At 34.2% G+C, this 16,105-nt stretch overlaps 1 protein-coding gene across 1 annotated transcript; it reads right to left on the bottom strand.

The window, feature by feature from the left end:
• Positions 1-299: 299 nt before the first annotated feature.
• Positions 300-15,793, bottom strand: LOC149782697 (cytosolic iron-sulfur assembly component 2B-like). The gene is made up of 5 exons (XM_089934192.1): positions 15,600-15,793; positions 11,271-11,350; positions 4,302-4,427; positions 1,571-1,616; positions 300-789 (listed from the first exon to the last, which is right to left on the bottom strand). The coding sequence occupies exons 1-5, from the start codon at positions 15,718-15,720 to the stop codon at positions 686-688; spliced, it is 477 nt and encodes a 158-aa protein (XP_089790318.1). The 5' UTR covers positions 15,721-15,793; the 3' UTR covers positions 300-685.
• Positions 15,794-16,105: the final 312 nt, after the last annotated feature.

Raw genomic sequence — 16,105 nt, 5'->3', positions numbered from 1 at the left:
TAGTTTGGTTATATTATGGTGAATTTTGATTATACAATACATATTTCTTCAAGCAACCAGAGCAAGTGTCAAAACAATAATGAAATGTGATCACAAACTCAAGTTTCTCACAAGTTTTTCATACAAAATGACACGTTATTTATCATTATACATACTGTTATGACACCACTATAATGTCATAATGTATCCTGCAATATCGGCAGACATGTATAGATCAATAAAGTGGTTACTCTGTCTTCATGTTTATAAAAGCCAAACAAACAGGGAATTGGGGAAAAGACAACATAAATGAACTGATCTCAGCATGATATGCAAGTCTGAATTTTTTTAAAGAGAAGAAAAATAGTTCAACAAAATCATTACTACAATCACAATTATGCATTTATTTACAAATAAACCTGCATTTACAGTTTTGTACAACCAAGGATAAATTACATAACCAAGGAAATTTCCTAAGAAACGGACATTATCCTTTTACTTATGAATAACTGATGCTGAAATAATATGCACTTAGCTGAAACATGTGTAACATACTCTCCAGCTCCTATCACAGTTGGTTTTCTAATATCAGATTTATGTCTGCATGATTTTGTGAAACTTAAGAAAATAATTGTAGCTTTTAGCTAATGTCAAGTATCTGTGACAATAATCCAAAGAGCCTCTTGTAGCGATTGATGCCTGCAACTCAGCCGTTCTTACGTTTGGACAGACACTGGTTGACAACCTCAAGTAGATGAGAGTTCTCCAGAGCTGCAGCAACTCGCTCCTTATCAGCCAGCTGCTTATTCACTATAAATAAACATCAAAAGCATCTAGTAGAATTGTAAAGATGGGTAAAAATCTGTTTGATCTTGGGCCTAAAGTTCATAACCACCTCAACTTTTAAAGTCATTATCAGGAAATGAAAATAGAAACATTACATTAATCACTTGCCTGAAAAGGAATATTTCTATGGTTCTATAAAGACAGCATTTAACAGCAGATACGGTGTCTAGGTGTCTAAAAGTGCAGGTCAAAATTAAATGCATTACCTCCACCAAAAATAAAACATTCAAAATTAGTGTGACAGCATCTTAAAACAAGCATAAATCAACACTGGAAACATACTGGTTAGAAAAAGAAGAAAAAGTTGATTTTATTTCAAGAAGAGAAAAAATCTTTGGTATGCAATACTTGAACTGAGCACTGTTCTACAACCCATGCCAATCTATATGGAATATTTCTGAAAAGTTATTATTTCCAGTCTAGACTTTCTGTAAATAATTACAATTGTAACCATTCAAGTCTTGGATTCGGCCAATGTGCGTTTGTGAGAATGCTTGCCAGTAGCTTCTCGTGGGTTGGTGGTTCTTTCCGGGGTTTTCCCAGGATCTTCCTCCACCATTAATACTGGCCACCATGTATCCTATCATGTGCTGATAAATGGCATTAATCCCCACAACAACAACATTTTTAACCATCTTTCCTGTCTAGGCTTTCAGTAAATAATCACACATAGCTGCAAGTCTTTAATATAATAAAAATAAACACCTTGACATGGCTACTTTTGATCTAATGAAACTCTACATACCTGCCTCTTCTGAGGCATGGGAACCTGGTGTAATGACCACATCCACCTGAGAAAGAAAAAGTACACAATTGACAAGTGCAAAACCTATACATAAATTATTCCTAACAATCAGTGAGATCGATTTAGTTTAAAACTGAAAAGACCAACAAAAAAAAATAAAACTGCACATTATCCCTGAGGATAAATCAAGAATTTATTTACTGCAATATCTTTAAGAAAATCAAGAAATAAAAAAAAGCTTTTACTGAAAATGCTATTTAGAAATATCTCAATGCATGAGTGAACCTTCAAAATTCTTTTCTAATTTCATAATACTCCAGTAAACATAAAACAGGGCTTAACATTAACACATAACCACCAAAGTAGCCTGCAGGACTAATAGAATTTATAAGCAACTAGTCCTCAAGGGTCATGAAAATTTACTATTACTATTGCAAAAATTCAAACTGCTTCATAGTTATGAAAAACTACAAATGGATACAGACCACTTAAAAAATATGGAAGACATTCGGTTAATAATGATTGTATGAGAAGTATTTTCGTAACTGACAATATGCTGTCACATGTGAATATCTTTAAGAACAATACAACATGCAATTTCTTGTATACAATGACATAATGAGTTTCACCTCATACAGGAAGTAGTGTTTTAAAGGGGAGTGATGAACACCATTTTAAGCTCACACTCTCTTCTTTTATGCAAATGTTGAACAGATTAGTCAAAAAATGATATCTGCATTTAACCAAAAAGCACGCATATAGAACTTACCAAGTCATCTGGGACCGATCTTAATTTGTATGCAACCTATTTTCAATGGCTGCTTTGCACGAGATCTATTTAATCACTAGTAGTAATGGATGTATTGTTATATTATGTAAAGCTTATATGTGACATTTGTCTATTACGTGAGTAAGCTTTAACACTGAGACTCAGCCATCATCATCTAGAGATACGTCTATCTTTAGTCCCAGTTTTGCAATGTCCACCATTTTGGACAGGAAGTAATGATATTGGTTTCACTTGCAAAGATTTAACTTTCAAATGTACATGTCACTGTCATTATTGCATATTTATTCATGGATATCCCATTAAATCTGAGATTATACATACAGCAGCATGTCAAAAAGGACAATTACCTAAACAAATTACAAAAACAAAACAAAAATGGAGCACGGTAAAAGGGCAATAACTCCAAAAAGTAGAGTGGTTGAAATAAACATCTGTAAATGATGAGCAAAAGATGTACCAAGTTTCACAGTGATCAATCAAAACTGTAAGACTAGTTCGATTCACAAGTTTCTGCCATATGCTGCATTTAGTTGCAAGAAAAAGTGACCATAACTTCAATAAAAATTGCAAGTTGATGACCATGATAATTACCAAGTTTCATGGCAATCCACTGAAAATTGTGACAAGATTTTGCTATACACTGTACCTAATGCACATTGAAAAGGGTGGTAGGAATTTGTAGAGTAAAGAGTTTTGTTGATATGGTGATGACCACAATATTTACCAAATTTCATGGCAATCCATCCAAAAATTCAGGATAAGTCCATTGCAAAAGATCTAGTGATGTACAAACATTGATGGATGTATAAAGTTGTTAGGTTATTAAGCTTTTTTAAAATAATTTCCGTACCCTTTTCCCCCCATCATATTTACTGGGCTATTTAAGAATATCAATTACAATTTCTATACCATTTTCTCCACATTATGTTTACAGGGGTATTTATGAATATCAGTTATAATTTAAATACTATTTTCTCCACCTTATGTTTACAGGTGTATTTATGAATATCATATAATTTCTATACCATTTTCTCCACATTATGTTTACAGGGATGTTTATCAATATCAATTATAATTTATATACTATTTTCTCCACATTATGTTTACAGGGGTATTTATGAATATCAGTTATAATTTAAATACTATTTTCTCCACAGTATGTTTACAGTTGTATTTATGAATATCATATAATTTCTATACCATTTTCTCCACATTATGTTTACAGGGGTATTTATGAATATCAGTTATAATTTCTATACCATTTTCTCCACAATATGTTTACAGGGGTATTTATGAATATCAATTATCATTTTTCTACATTATGTTTACTATGCTCATTAGTAAAACTTAAAATTGTCCGTCTTTGAAACATGCAATTGGCTTTATTTTTGGTGGGGTCAGAATTTGTCAGTCATCAGACAAAAAAATGGGGGAAACTCTTTATTCCAAGCTCAATGTGCAACACTGCAACTCTAATAAATACTGTGGGATTTGTCAAAATGCACATCTTTCAGGTGATGACAGTTGTTGTTTGGGTTGAATGCTATTTTTGATAAGCTATAAAAGGTAGTCAGTGTAACAGGTGGAGGAAGAACCCAGGAAACAATTATGAACCACTGACCAATGGGAAGCTTCTGTCAAGCTTTCTCACATACCCGCATTGGCCAATCCTGAGACTCTAACCCATGTGGACAGACGTGTGATGGCAGTGATCAGAAAAGGCCCTGGCAATGACAGTAATCTTTACCAAGTTTCACAGTAATTCATCAAAACCTGCAGGACTAGTTGCATTCAAAAGACTGGAATGGACAGACAGACAAACAGATACAAGGATTCCTATCAATTCCCTGCCTTACTTTCATTATTTCACAAAGTTTAATCTTAATCTGGTCCCCCACCCCAAGATTTTACAATTATTAATGCCAATTTCATTATGTATACCTTGAACCTTGAAGGAAGTGAGCGGAGGAGCTTGACTCGGATGGACAGGCCTATCAGGGTGGCCATGCTACAATTGGGGATGGTGGGAGTGAACTCTACTTGGACTTGGTTCTCTTCATTGTTCACCTGAAAAAGGGAAGACAATCAAAATCATGTCACAAAGTCCAGAGTTCATTTTAAGCTGATTTCTTGTGCCTTGACCCTTATTTGTCATCTCTGATGCAAGAAGGAACTCTCTATGGCACCCAAAGGGAGACATTGAAAAAACCAAATAAAATAAATACAAAAATAATAATTGTCATTGACTTTAGAATGGCTGAATCAAGTGCATCCAAGTGCATTCAATAGAATGAGTGCAATGGCAGGGATGAATGAGACAATCAATTTCATTGGCTGACAAATTGTCCTATTCATTATGATTAGCTTAGGTAGTAAGTGAGAAAAAATGGTCAATGATCATTGATTGAAAATGTTGATTAGAAATGAAGAAATATTTAGTAAAGTCATCAACGCAACTTTATTTAAAAAGTAGCTTAAATGGAGGAATTGTTGTTGTTGTTATAGTATTTAACGCCATTTTTCAGCACACGATAGGCTATACATGGCGGCCAGTATTAATGGTGGAGGAAGAACCCGGGAAATCCCTGAAAAGAACCACCAACCCTCGAGAAGCTACTGGCAAGCTTTCTCACATACCCACAATGGCCGATTCCGAGACTCGAACCCACACAGAGAGAGGTGAGATGGCAGTGATCCGTAACGGAGAGCGCTTTAGACTACTTGGCCACTCGGGGCCCCAAATGGAGGAATAAATGTAGACACAAATTTCTGAAATAAATTCTAGAGGGAAATTGTTATTCAAACACAAGGAATTGAATTCCCTTTAGGAAAGACACATGAGAGGGGAGGCTGATAATGGCCAGTCACTCGGATCATGTAATTTATTCAGTTATGTAATAAATATTCATTTTTCCTGCATAATATACTTTGAGTCAGTTGGTACTGAGTCTGACAATTCTTTTTCCACTAAAACTGCCATGTCCTGAACAGTTGAAAGTTATTTTAGTGGACAAGGAAATTCTAGAAAAACATGCTCTTGTCTGACTCTACAATGACCAATTCAAAGCAAATAATGCAGGATGAGTATATGTTTTAGAAATTAATAATGCCATGACACAAGTGCATGTGATAATGATATGTGTTTGTATTTCCATAATAAACAAAAAACAGGTAAGGATATGTGTAACAAAAAACAAGTAAGGATATGTGTAAACAAAAAAACAGATAAGGATACGTGTGAAAAAAAAAACAGGTAAGTATATGTTTAGCAAAAAACAGGTAAGGATATGTGTAAAATAACAACAGTTAAGGATATGTGTAAAAAAAACAAGTAAGGATATATGTAACAAAAAACAGGTAAGAATAAGTGTAAGAAAAAACAGGTAAGGATATGTATAACAAAAAACAGGTAAGGACATGTGTAACAAAAAACAAGGATATATGTAACAAAAAACAGGTAAGGACATGTGCAAAATGCTTTTATCTAAATGACACAAATATTTCCATTCCTGGAATAAAAATTCAAACTCTGTTACATCTTATGTGACCCATGCATACCTGTATGAATCTTAGCTAGAAATCATGCAACTGGCCATCATCTGTGTCAATACTGATGTAAAATGGCCATCATCTGTGTCAATACTGATGTAAACTGGCCATCATCTGTGTCAATACTGATGTAAAGTGGCCATCATCTGTGTCAATACTGATGTAAACTGGCCATCATCTGTGTCAATACTGATGTAAACTGGCCATCATCTGTGTCAATACTGATGCAAACTGGCCATCATCTGTGTCAATACTGATGTAAATTGGCCATCATCTGTGTCAATACTGATGTAAACTGGCCATCATCTGTGTCAATACTGATGTAAACTGGCCATCATCTGTGTCAATACTGATGTAAACTGGCCATCATCTGTGTCAATACTGATGTAAACTGGCCATCATCTGTGTCAATACTGATGTAAACTGGCCATCATCTGTGTCAATACTGATGTAAACTGGCCATCATCTGTGTCAATACTGATGTAAACTGGCCATTATCTGTGTCAATACAGAAGTAAAATGGCCATCATCTGTGTCAATACTGATGTAAACTGGCCATCATCTGTGTCAATACTGATGTAAAATGGCCATTATCTGTGTCAATACTGATGCAAAAAGGCCATCATCTGTGCCAATACTGATGTAAAATGGCCATCATCTGTGTCAATACTGATGTAAAGTGGCCATCATCTTTGTCAATACTGATGTAAACTGGCCATCATCTGTGTCAATACTGATGTAAACTGGCCATCATCTGTGTCAATACTGAAGTAAACTAGCCATCCTCTATTCAATATTGACACCAACTTCATCATCTGTGTTAATACTGAGCAAACTGGACAATAACAATGGCAAAAAACTGTCTTTTCACAAAACTTCTGCATGGCTTGAACTAGTTGAAATTATTTTTTTTTTTAAATGTATGGGCACATGAAACAGTTTATACAATTAAATATGATCAGCAATCTAGCTATTTTGACACCAATAAACCCCCATTGTCATATTACCCCCATAATGTCATGTTACCACCCCCTATGCCATATAACCTCCATGATGTCATACTACCCACATGATGTCATATTACTCCCATGATGTAATATTACCCACATTATGTCATGTTACCCCCATGATGTCATATTACTCCCATGATGCAATATTACCCACCATATCATATTACCCACATGATGTCATATTACTCCCATGATGTAATATTACCCACATTATGTCATGTTACCCCCATGATGTCATATTACTTCCATGATGCAATATTACCCACCATATCATATTACCCACATGTCATATTACTCCCATGATGTAATATTACCCACATTATGTCATGTTACCCCCATGATGTCATATTACTCCCATGATGTAATATTACCCACCATGATATAATATTACCCACATGATGTCATATTACTCCCATGATGTAATATTACCCACATTATGTCATGTTACCCCCATGATGTCATATTACTTCCATGATGCAATATTACCCACCATATCATATTACCCACATGTCATATTACTCCCATGATGTAATATTACCCACATTATGTCATGTTACCCCCATGATGTCATATTACTCCCATGATGTAATATTACCCACCATGATATAATATTACCCACATGATGTCATATTACTCAATGATGTAATATTACCCAGATTATGTCATGTTACCCCCCAATGTCATATTACCCCCATGGCATCATCTTACCCCCATGATGTCATATTAACCACATAATCAAATTCAACAAGACTATCATGTTTGGTTTTTCTTAAGTTCCAACAAGGTGCTGAACACTCATTGTTATGACAATGTCAAACTATTTTAAACATAAATTTGAATTTACAAATATAGAGTTAAGTATAAAACTTGACTAGTTGTGGGATATCAATCCCAAGGCCAAGATAGATGTTGCAGGTAAGTAAGTAGGCGGAAAAACAAAATGCAGACTGTGGATTTGGTCAAATGTACAGTATGGTAAATGACAGAAGGACACAGGAGTGTGTGTGTGATTTGGATTTTTAATGTAGCTTTAAAAAAATTTCAGTCATATCACTACAATGTCTGCAGTGTGATAGTTTATAGTGATGTCCAGCACTGTGGTATCATGCCATAGACATATAACATGTTGTCCCACTCAGTCACATCATCCTGACACCAGGCCGGCAAGTCCTAACACTAACCTCTTAATGCTGAGCGCCAAGCAAGGCAGCTGTTGGTACCATTTTCTAGTCTTTGGTATGACTCGGCTAGGGTTCAAACCCATGACCTCCCGCATACAAGCCGGACACTCTAACCACTAGGCCACAGAAGTGGTCAAAAGACACAGGACAAAAGGTCACAAATACAAATGGGACAGAAAGTCCCAGGAGGCCACAATTTAAATTATCCTTGTAATGGTGAGCATGCAGGATAAAAAGTTACAGGGCATAAAGTCACACTCTGAATTTTCAAAAATATATTTTTAAACAAAACGTATTAAAATCATTGTTCTATTATTCTAAATTATTACTATTAATGATCACAACAAATTGATGGTTTCACAGGAAAACAGTAATTATTTAACAACTGAAGTCTTATGGGCAAATTGTAAAACAAGCATTTAACACAGATCCACTGAGGTTCAGTTAAGGCAAATTCTTAGACAGGAATGGTAGTTTTGATAAGTATATATAGGTAAACTTTTGGTTTCAATCTCTAAGATATAGTAGGTACACAAGTCGTAAAGAGAGTACGATAATGCCTAGTTCTACTACAGAATTATTGCACTGATTGTATGTTGGGAAAGAAGACCAGTTTTCTCAATGTGTTTTTATGAAAACTCGACTGACAAGAAATACTGCAATGCACAAAGAATTATCAGATAAGGACTGTATTAAAAATGTAATTTAAATCATCAATGAAATTTTGCATTAACAGTAGCAGTTATAACAAAGTGATTATATTTGTTGGTTCTATGCAAACTATAATGTTGCAACAAGCTGCTATAAAGTATCTTGAAAATATGAAAAATTAATAATAAGGCTGAATTTTGTTTATTATTTTAATATCTCAATGAAGAAGGTTCAGTTAATTAAGTTGTGTTGGTCACATAAAAACCTGCAACATTACAAAATTCTAAGTGTTACCTTATATCCTGTGACTTTTTGTCCTACATCTAACTCATTATGGTGAAAATTAAAATTGTGACTTTTTTCCCTGTGACTTTCTGTCCTACAACCCTACATGTACTAATGTACTTTAAGCAAAAGATTCACAACAGAAAATTTAAACACATTTGAGATTGTATACCCACAATTCCTTGAATACATGTGGAAAAAAGGTATACTAGTTAGATTGCTCTATTTATGCATGTTCTTAAGATACAGTAACTGGCAGGTATACATAAAGCAGAGGTTACTCTAGTCTGCAGGCTGCATGCAGCCCATCCAGTACACTGCTATGGCTCAAATGACATTCTCATTAAAAAATACATTTTTTGCCAGCAGTTTATTAAAGTGGAGTTGTGCATAAATTAGAGGTATAACAGTAATTTGATTTGTATTACATTTCTATGATAACTATCCAATAACAGTATTCTAATTTGTATTACATTACTAAGATTACTGTCAGATAACAGTATTTTGATTTGTATTACATTACTATGATTACTTTCAGATAACAGCATTTTGATTCGTATTACACTACTATGATTACTGTCTGATAACAGTATTTTGATTTGTATTACATTACTATGATAAATGTCCAATAACAGTATTTTAATTTGTATTACATTACTAAGATTACTGTCAGATAACAGTATTTTGATTTGCATTATATTACTATGATAACTGCCCAATAATAGTATTTTGATTTGTATTACATTACTATGATTACTTTCAGATAACAGTATTTTGATTTGTATTACATTACTATGATAACTGTCCAATAAAGTATTTTGATTTGTATTACATTACTATGATTACTGTCAGTTAACAGTATTTTGATTTGTTTTATATTACTACAATTACTGTCAGATAAGATATACAAAACATATATAACTTGATACACTAAGTTTTGTGGGTGGTGAGGCCCACATAACAACATTGATAACTGCAAGTGTGACCCACTGTTGTAAATAGGTTGAGAACCACTGCTCTAATTCTTGGATGTTCTCAAACAACAGCAATTGGCAGTTATACATAAAGCAAAGGCTGCTCTAGTTCACACGTTTTCAAACTACAGTAATTGACAGTTATATGTAAAGCAAAGGCTGCCCTAGTCTAAAAGCATCTTATCAAACTACAGTAATTGACATTTATATGTAAAGCAAAGGCTGCCCTAGTCTAAAAGCAGCTTATCAAACTACAGTAATTAACAGTTACATGTAAAGCAAAGGCTGCCCTAGTCTAATCATCTTCTCAAACTACAGTAATTGACAGTTATATGTAAAGCAAAGGCTGCCCTAGTCTAAAAGCATCTTATCAAACTACAGTAATTGACATTTATATGTAAAGCAAAGGCTGCCCTAGTCTAAAAGCATCTTATCAAACTACAGTAATTGACAGTTATATGTAAAGCAAAGGCTACCCTAGTCTAAGCATCTTCTCAAACTACAGTAACTGACGGTTACATGTAAAGCAAAGGCTGCCCTAGTCTAAAAGCATCTCCTCAAACTACAGTTATTGACAGTTATATGTAAAGCAAACACTGCCCTAGTCTAAAAGCGTCTTCGCAAACTACAGTAATTGACAGTTACATGTAAAGCAAAGGCTGCAATAGTCTAAAAGCATCTCCTCAAACTATAGCAATTGACAATTATATGTAAAGCAAACGCTGCCCTAGTCTAAAAGAGTCTTCTCAAACTATAGCACTTGACAATTATATGTAAACCAAAGGCTACTCTAGTTTATGAATGTTCTCAAACTACAGTAAATGGCAGTTATCTGGAAAGTAAAGGTTTTATTTATGTGGAGAAGAAGATGCAAGACTTGAAAGGAATAACTGTTCACCTCTACTTGTAGAAAGTGACCACAATGTGAGACCAAGTTAGTTCTGTATGTTGATATTTAGCATGAGATTACTACACTAAATACCTATTTCTGGCAAAAGTCAAGGTGACACAACAAAAGGAAACTGTATTTGATTCAAAATATAATATTAGTAACTGACATTTCTGATGGCACAATTCAGTTAATTATAAAATTATTGAAAAATACCTAATGCAACCCTATATCAGGGTCTTCCAATGATACCTGTTTCACATTTTGAACTATATCTGGTACCAAATAATGTGATGCAATTCAAGGATTGACAGACATACTGAAGATTTTTGTTTATGAAAAATTAAGAATATGGAAAAACAACTGCTTACATGAACTCTATCATTTTCCACCACATTGAGTTCTTCTAAGGTTAATGGATGCTCAGGATCATTTATACATCTGATCAAATCTGCAAAGAAAACAAATTTAAATCATGCACATTCTGCAAATTTCAATATTAATGCAGTGAATAAAATATTTGCTTTAAGATTCTTTAAAATATCCTAATATGGTAACTTTAATTTATATAGGTTTCTGACTTGGAAACATGCTGTTACAACTCTATGGCCTTAAACTAAGTAACAGAAAGAAGTGAAACCAAAAGTTTAGTAAAATAGCAAATAAATGCATTTTTCTATGTTACAAAGTAAAAATAGTACTGTGAATTAAATCTCAAATAATTTAAAAAGTTGTATCACAAATAAAAAAGTAAGGAGTATTCCAAATGAATTCCAATACTGAATGTGTTGATGTACCAATCATCTTTAATGAGCTGATATGCCAACAGTCTTGATGTATCACAATGACATAATCCAGAATGTCTTTCAATGAATTCAAAAATATCCAAAAATAGTGATTTTGTCCAAAATATCACAGACAAAGGTCAAACACACAAAATAAATTAAATATATGAAACAATGTATACAATCAAGTATCCATAGCAATATGGCACTGTTTCAATTCAGATAAGATGATGTCTTAAATGTGGATAGGTCACAGTTTTCAAGAGGAATAGGGCAATGTTTTCAACAGGAACAGGCAATGTTTTCAATAGGTATGGGTGATGTTTCAAAAACAGGGTTGCATAACATTTTCAATAGGGGCAGAGCAGTGTTTTCAATAGAGATAGGGCAATGTCTTCAATAGGATTGGGTAACATTTTCAATATGGACTGATCAGTCTTTTCAATCAGGTAAGGGAAATGTTTTCACTTGGCTTCTGAAACATGATTTGAAGGGCCATGACCAAAAGATATGTGACAAGTCCATTCTAAATGCTTCATCTCCTGCATGTATCAAGAAAAAGCAGTGTTCAATGCACAACTTGTTACACAAGGGTTAAGTAAGTTCCATGTATAACATCTGACATAAGGCTCTATCAAGCTCAAATGATGCATAACGTGTGACACATGGCCTAATCAAGATCCATGCATAACTTGTGACACATGGCCTAATCAAGATCCATGCATAACTTGTGACACATGGCCTAATCAAGATCCATGCATAACATGTGACACATGGCCTAATCAAGATCCATGCAAAACTTGTGACACATGGCCTAATCAAGATCCATGCAAAACTTGTGACACATGGCCTAATCAAAATCCATGCATAACTTGTGACACATCCTCAAGATCCATGCAAAACTTGTGACACATCGCCTAATCAAGAACCATGCAAAACTTGTGACACAAATTCTTACACAAGGCCTAACATGAAGCCTGACACAAGTCACAATAAAGTTCAAATGAAAACTAGTTTATTCTCCTGGTAATACACAAATTTACAATCTTACCAGACTGATCTAAACATTCTCCAAGGAGACATATGAGTAGCGTCCTTCTTCAATAGGTGAAAGGTTATTCAGGTAAAAGTTTATTATGCTCACATTTGTGTTTATTCAAAAGCTATAAATGCACATTGACCTTTTTTCACAACAGACCAAGTCTTCAACTTTTATACATGTATACAAAATTTACTTCAGAATAAATCAGAGATCATGACCTCAAACCTTTAAAGTTCTTCACAACTTAAAAAGCAAGTTGTAGATTAAAGTACGGCCAGCACTTGATTAGGTTCTTAATAAAGTGTTCATGGTATCAATGTGACAGTTGACTGACTCTTTCATGTTGAACATACCATGATTATACTGATTACACTGAAACAGAAATTAAAGATTATAGTATGAATTTCACCTGACATATTTAATTGGTTTTATTTCTTATGGTGTTGACACCTGTTAACATTTACCATCAGTTTTCACTGATCACTAATTTGCTATATATTATTGTTTACAGTGTATTAAAACTAACAAAATACATGATTTTTAATTAAAACGTAACACTTTTCATGTTGATTCTAAATTAATAGGGCACTAACCACTATTTTCTATCACAAGCATGAGCTACTGAGGGAGAGATGTACTGTATGCAATTAGGACTGATTGTATATATGACAAAAGTGTACTGTATGCAATTAGGACTGATTGTATATATGACAAAAGTTGTTGAATAATTTAGATTACAGCAATCTTGAAGGCAACTACATTAATTAATCAACCAGAAAAATGTGCTGGGCAACCAGTATTGACCAAGTTTGTTGCCTGGAAATAATCACGGATTGAAAAATTGTTCTACCCAAGAACTGGTAATCTATTGAAAAAGAACAACAAGACTCATTAGTGGGGATATTTTTAAATCTTTCTATAAAGCAATGCTATATGTATTGCAGTAAGTTTCTGTTTGACATATTCAATAACATGGTTGAGATTACAAAGCTTGAGTTATAAATTTAAGACATTTTGGCATAATTAAGATTGCATTAAAACAACAACAAAAAAAAGCAGAAACTGGTACTTTGTTACTGATTATATCCATTGATTAGTTGAAAAAAATGATCTTGAGGTAACAAAAAAATAATATCATCATAAAACTTAACCATTCCATTCCTTAATTGATAATTTCTAACCCAATTATCACCAGAGGTCCCTAATATTGTTGCATTTATTTCAAACCAAACAGAAGTTTCTTCACCAACATGGTATCCATATTTGTGTGGGCAAGTTTATTTTTTTGTGTGTGCATATAACAGGATTGAAGAGTAAGTGATTTGGATTTTTAATGTAGCTTTAAAAACTTTCAGTCATATTGCTACGATGTCTGGATTGTGGCAGTTTATAATTATGTCTAGCACTGGAGCATCATGCTGCAAACATGTAACATGATGTCATCCCCATTTACATTATCCTGACACCAGGCTGACCCGTCCTAACACTGACCTCTTAATGCTGAGCACCTAGGCAGGCGGCTACATGTACCATTTTTGTAAGTCTCTGGTATGACTCGGCTGGGGTTCGAACCCATGACCTCCTGCATCTGAGGTGAACACTCTAATCACTAGGCCACCAGACAGGATTGAAGGAGCTCACTGAATGCAATAAGCTTCCAATAAGTCTGTAACTTTAGGAGCTACTTCCCTCTGAACCCATGTATTTAAGAGTTAAGCTGCTTGCCCTTTTTCTTTTGTTCATTTTTTAAAAGAAATTATACAACTTAACTTTGCAAATATTATTTGATGGTGATGAGTTTTTATCTTCTATCTATATGTTATCCTAGAAACCTCACCCCTTCACCAAAAATGGACTTTTCCATGAACTGGTAAAGGAAACTGAGCTGGCTCATTATTTACACTTGAAATATTTGCACCAATAATACCTTATCAAAGAGAATGGTTACTGCTCATCCATCTGCTATGGTACCATGAGTGTAAAGATCAAGAGTTCCAAAGTAATCCAAACAAATCATTGTGGATCGAATAAAGGAAAAATTGATGTCATTTTATTTGCAGTATTACATTTATAGATTTGTAATAAAGAAAGACTGCACTGTTTACAATTTGTATAAAACATTTAGATTTTAAATACGGACTATACCAACTATACCACAAGACATGACATGCAACCTTTAACTTTGGAAATGGTGACACTGATTTTTCTAATATTCGAGTCAGAATGATTTACTTTTTGGAACTGAATTACTTTTGCAACTACCTTCTTTTTAGTACGGCTACCATAGATGATGAACAAGTAATGTACTGATTTATAAAACTATTGTTAATGGTATCCAAAATAAACAGGAATATTTATATTGCACCCCCAACATACCAAGAAAATCCGTCGCCACCGTTTCACTAGGTATTCTAACATTTCTTACTACAGTGATTGAATGTCAGAGGCATGTGCTTTAAACTCCCATTTGACTCAGAAGAGCGAACCACAGCGGATCGTATCGTTGCTTAAAATTGACCTATCATACATGTACTATATAATAACTAGTTATTATACAGTACATGTATAACAGGTCAATTTTAAGCAACGATAAGAGCCCCTGTGGAGCGAACAAAGCAGTGTCAGCCCCCCCCCCCCCCCATTTGCGACCACTGGCTCGTATCGTTGATTTTAGGCAACGATACGAGCCCCTGTACTTGCGACAGTCGAGTTAGAAATTCTAAATTAATTAATCGAATGGTTCATTTTAACTCATTTTTATATCCTTGCTGGTTTTCGTTCTTAAAATCGCAAGGAGGAAAAAACTGCCAGATGGATAATATAACGGTGCCACTGTTTTGTCGAAAATAGGGTGCAATGAACTTGTGAGTCACCAAACACTTCTCTGGAGTCAACTTTATCTTCTATAGTGTCATCCTCATCTTCGGGCAGAATCTCTCTTTCCTCCTGTCTCTGATAAACAATCGGATTTGCGTTATCTAGGCGGCTGCTCATTTTTTAATTTACATATCTACGCAACATGTTGTTTCATTCATATTCTACGGGAAGTTATAGAAGGCATCCAAATAGTAACAAGGGCATGTATGTTCATGGAAACGAATTCTTCATTATTATTATTATTATAAATGAGGAAGGAGCTACAGCCAACAAATTGTTTTAAATGGTGTGACAAGGACAGAGGAAACTATGTCTATCCCGTCACAAAACATTGTTTTGTCAAAACCGGTAATTGTGTAAAATCGAAGGCTACACAATTACATAACAATTATTTTTTATATAAAAATAATCCCTGTACGTAGATAGCGATGGGTCGGGGAGCCATCCATATAATATAACATAATAATAACACGCGATTCTTGTCTCTAAAGACAGCTGGTCT

This window comes from Sinohyriopsis cumingii, chromosome 15, assembly GCF_028554795.1.
Source record: "Sinohyriopsis cumingii isolate HCF-2022 chromosome 15, ASM2855479v2, whole genome shotgun sequence".
Classification (NCBI taxonomy): Eukaryota; Metazoa; Mollusca; class Bivalvia; order Unionida; family Unionidae; genus Sinohyriopsis; species Sinohyriopsis cumingii.
Note: the sequence above shows the minus strand (reverse complement) of the source record. Positions and strands in the feature narration are given on the sequence as shown.

What these genes read in the sequence shown, in the direction of transcription:
- LOC149782697 (XM_089934192.1), bottom strand. Translation starts at nt 15,720, where the DNA reads ATGAGCAGCCGCCTAGATAACGCAAATCCGATTGTTTATCAGAGACAG. An exon ending in TGACTCCAGAGAAGTGTTTG is followed by an intron (nt 11,351 to 15,599) that starts GTGACTCACAAG and finishes TTTTCTTTGCAG; the next exon opens with ATTTGATCAGATGTATAAAT. An exon ending in TGGAAAATGATAGAGTTCAT is followed by an intron (nt 4,428 to 11,270) that starts GTAAGCAGTTGT and finishes TCCCTTTTTCAG; the next exon opens with GTGAACAATGAAGAGAACCA.